The 2,569-nt window shown below is 43.2% G+C and overlaps 1 protein-coding gene across 1 annotated transcript; it reads right to left on the bottom strand.

Moving 5' to 3' along the window:
• Positions 1 to 970: 970 nt before the first annotated feature.
• On the bottom strand, positions 971 to 2,020 carry LOC114080092 (vomeronasal type-1 receptor 4-like). The gene has a single exon (XM_027921635.2). It carries the CDS (start codon positions 2,003 to 2,005, stop codon positions 971 to 973), a length of 1,035 nt encoding a protein of 344 aa, XP_027777436.2. The 5' UTR covers positions 2,006 to 2,020.
• Between the last annotated feature and the right edge of the window lie 549 nt (positions 2,021 to 2,569).

Here is a 2,569-nt window from a genome sequence, read left to right as displayed (position 1 = left end):
CCCTTTTCAGTTCTCCACCTGTGGGACCTGCTGTGAAACTTCTCACAACCCTGCCTGCACCAGCGACTGCAATGTTTATAGATGAATCGAATCTCCTAAGTCTACAACCTAGCACAAATACATGAATAGATTCTGATTTAGAGAGTTGTAAGTGCTTTTTTTAAAAGCACAGGTAAGACATGCCCATCTATCCTCCTGTTTTGAAAGGCAGCTGTGGGTGTTTTCACAAAATGTGAAATTGTGAGATTATGTTGCAACCCTTGAACAGATTCCAGCAGAAGATATACGCTACCTAGATGAGAACCAGGCACTTCTTTCCCTATGGCACTGCAGGCAGCAGGAGCACTGTGCTCCCACCAGTTTGCCTTCTCCTGCCAACTACAGTCTGGGTGTGTGAAGTGGCCCATGTGGATGCTACACAGGACAGGAGTTTGCATCACATCACAAGGTCCCTGCATGTAAGGAGACAAATTTTTAAGGAGAACTGCAGACAAACCTACCTTGCAACGGAAAGAGATATTATCTTTATTTCACCGTGCAGTAAACAGTTCTCTCCTTTATTCCAATACCTAATCCTGAATCTGTCTTCTCAAGCTCTGTTTTCAGAGGAATCCAACAAAAGACAATTTGGGACAAAGCTTTTCTGGGAGTTATAAACTTACTGGCGATGCTAAGGAGAATTATCCTTCCACAGGTCCACACTCATTTCTCCAATGCATTTGCTCCAGGCCAACTTTCCAGGAGAGCAGCACTTGATTCAAATGACCTGGAAGGACTGAGGACTCATCCATTCCATTTGATCAACAGGAACTAGGATGGCTAGTGAACATGATGCGAAAACATGCAATCATGTACTTATGATACAATGGGGAAACGTTTGAGTTGTATCCTGATACTGGGGACTGAACCCTGGGTGCTTTACCACTGAGTACCACTGAGCTTCATCTCCATCCCTTTTTCTTTCTCATTTCTAAGACAGGGACTTACTAACTTGATGAGGCTGGCCTTTAAGTTGGGATGCTCCTGTCTTAGCTCCCCGAGTTGCTGGGGTTTCATGCACATGCCACAGTACCCAGCAGGACTTTGTATTCTTTATGCGGATGAAGAAGAGCCTGGATAAAGTGGATACAGTGGACTCACGGCTCATGAGAATAAAGGGGCTGACAGTGGGAAAACACACTGCTATTAGGTCATTGGTGTCCACCAGCCACCCTGTGGGGATGGAAAATAGAGCAATATGAACGTTCAATAGGGAGGGGAGGGTGTGGAAAGTCACAAAGGTGCCCACCAGGACAAGGATTCTCTGGGTGGCTCTGGACTCAGGGGAGGTTCTGGGGGAAACTTTGATGCTGTGAATGTGCTGAACCCTCTGCTTGTGCCTGTTCAGAAGGAGAACCATGGAGCCACTGGACCAGATCATGAGCATGGAAAAGACAACTTCAGGAAATACAAATAAGGCTGCATATAATGAGTTGGTTATTTTGTCACGACCTGCAGAAGCACAGTACCCAAAATCTCTTTTCTCTGTCAGGTTTTCACTACTCCATTTGCTGAGCATATAGAGAGGAAAAATGGAATTCACCACCATGTACAGGATCCAGCAGAGGAAAATGGAGAAGCCAATGTACTTGGGAGCTTTTCCTTTGAGATCCTGCCAACAGGAGTTCATGGGGCTGATGGTGATGTTCTGGAAGACACTCAAGAGGCAAGTGATGACAATGGACACACTCCTGCCCACTCGCTGAATGTACAAAATAAGTTTGCATCCAAGGTCATTGAGAAAATGCTTCAATCCAAAAGCTGTGATTGTCTGGGGAATTCCTTTAGAGAGAATGACCAAGGAATTGGCTATAATTAGGTGCTTGAGAATCATATCTGTGTACCTTACTGTACAGTCATTGCAGGAAAGGACTAAATAATAATAAAACAGAGAGAAATTTCCCAGAATTCCAACAGCAACCTGTGATAAGAACATCAGTCCTATTGCCACATTCTGGAAGGTCATATTGTCATTCAGCACATCATCCTTTACATTATGGCAACAGTCATTCCTCTGAGCAAAATGACTCATTAACAGTAAGCTGTACACAGTGCTGTTTTGAGCACCTGTAACCACTTGCTAACTTGAAGACTGAGGCAGGAGGATCACGGCAGCACAGGAATTTCAAGCCAGCCTGAGCAACATAGTGAGATTCCCTTCTTAAAATAATTTTTTGACACCAAGAGCAGCTTTCATTGCATACACCTGCAGGATTTCAAAGACCTCAAGGTGCACAAGTTACTGGGGAGAATTGACAGTGTGCTTTCTAGAAATCTGAGCCTTGATGATCAGGTGACGCTAACCTGGGAGGAGCAATAAATAGTGAGAGCAAGGTCATAGAAAGAATTTAGCATTTTATGTTTCAGAATGAACTGATATTTGCTATTCACATTGGAAAAAGAACTTCAATCAACATTGTCTCCATACAACAAATCAGATCTCAGAGAATTTCTGAGCTAAAATTTAAAGTAAGCAATGGACCTTTTATAATAACAAAAAGAATATTTCTGATGTCTTAAGTAAGAAAAT

This window comes from Marmota flaviventris, chromosome 18 (genome assembly GCF_047511675.1).
Source record: "Marmota flaviventris isolate mMarFla1 chromosome 18, mMarFla1.hap1, whole genome shotgun sequence".
NCBI lineage: Eukaryota > Metazoa > Chordata > Mammalia > Rodentia > Sciuridae > Marmota > Marmota flaviventris.
Note: the sequence above shows the minus strand (reverse complement) of the source record. Positions and strands in the feature narration are given on the sequence as shown.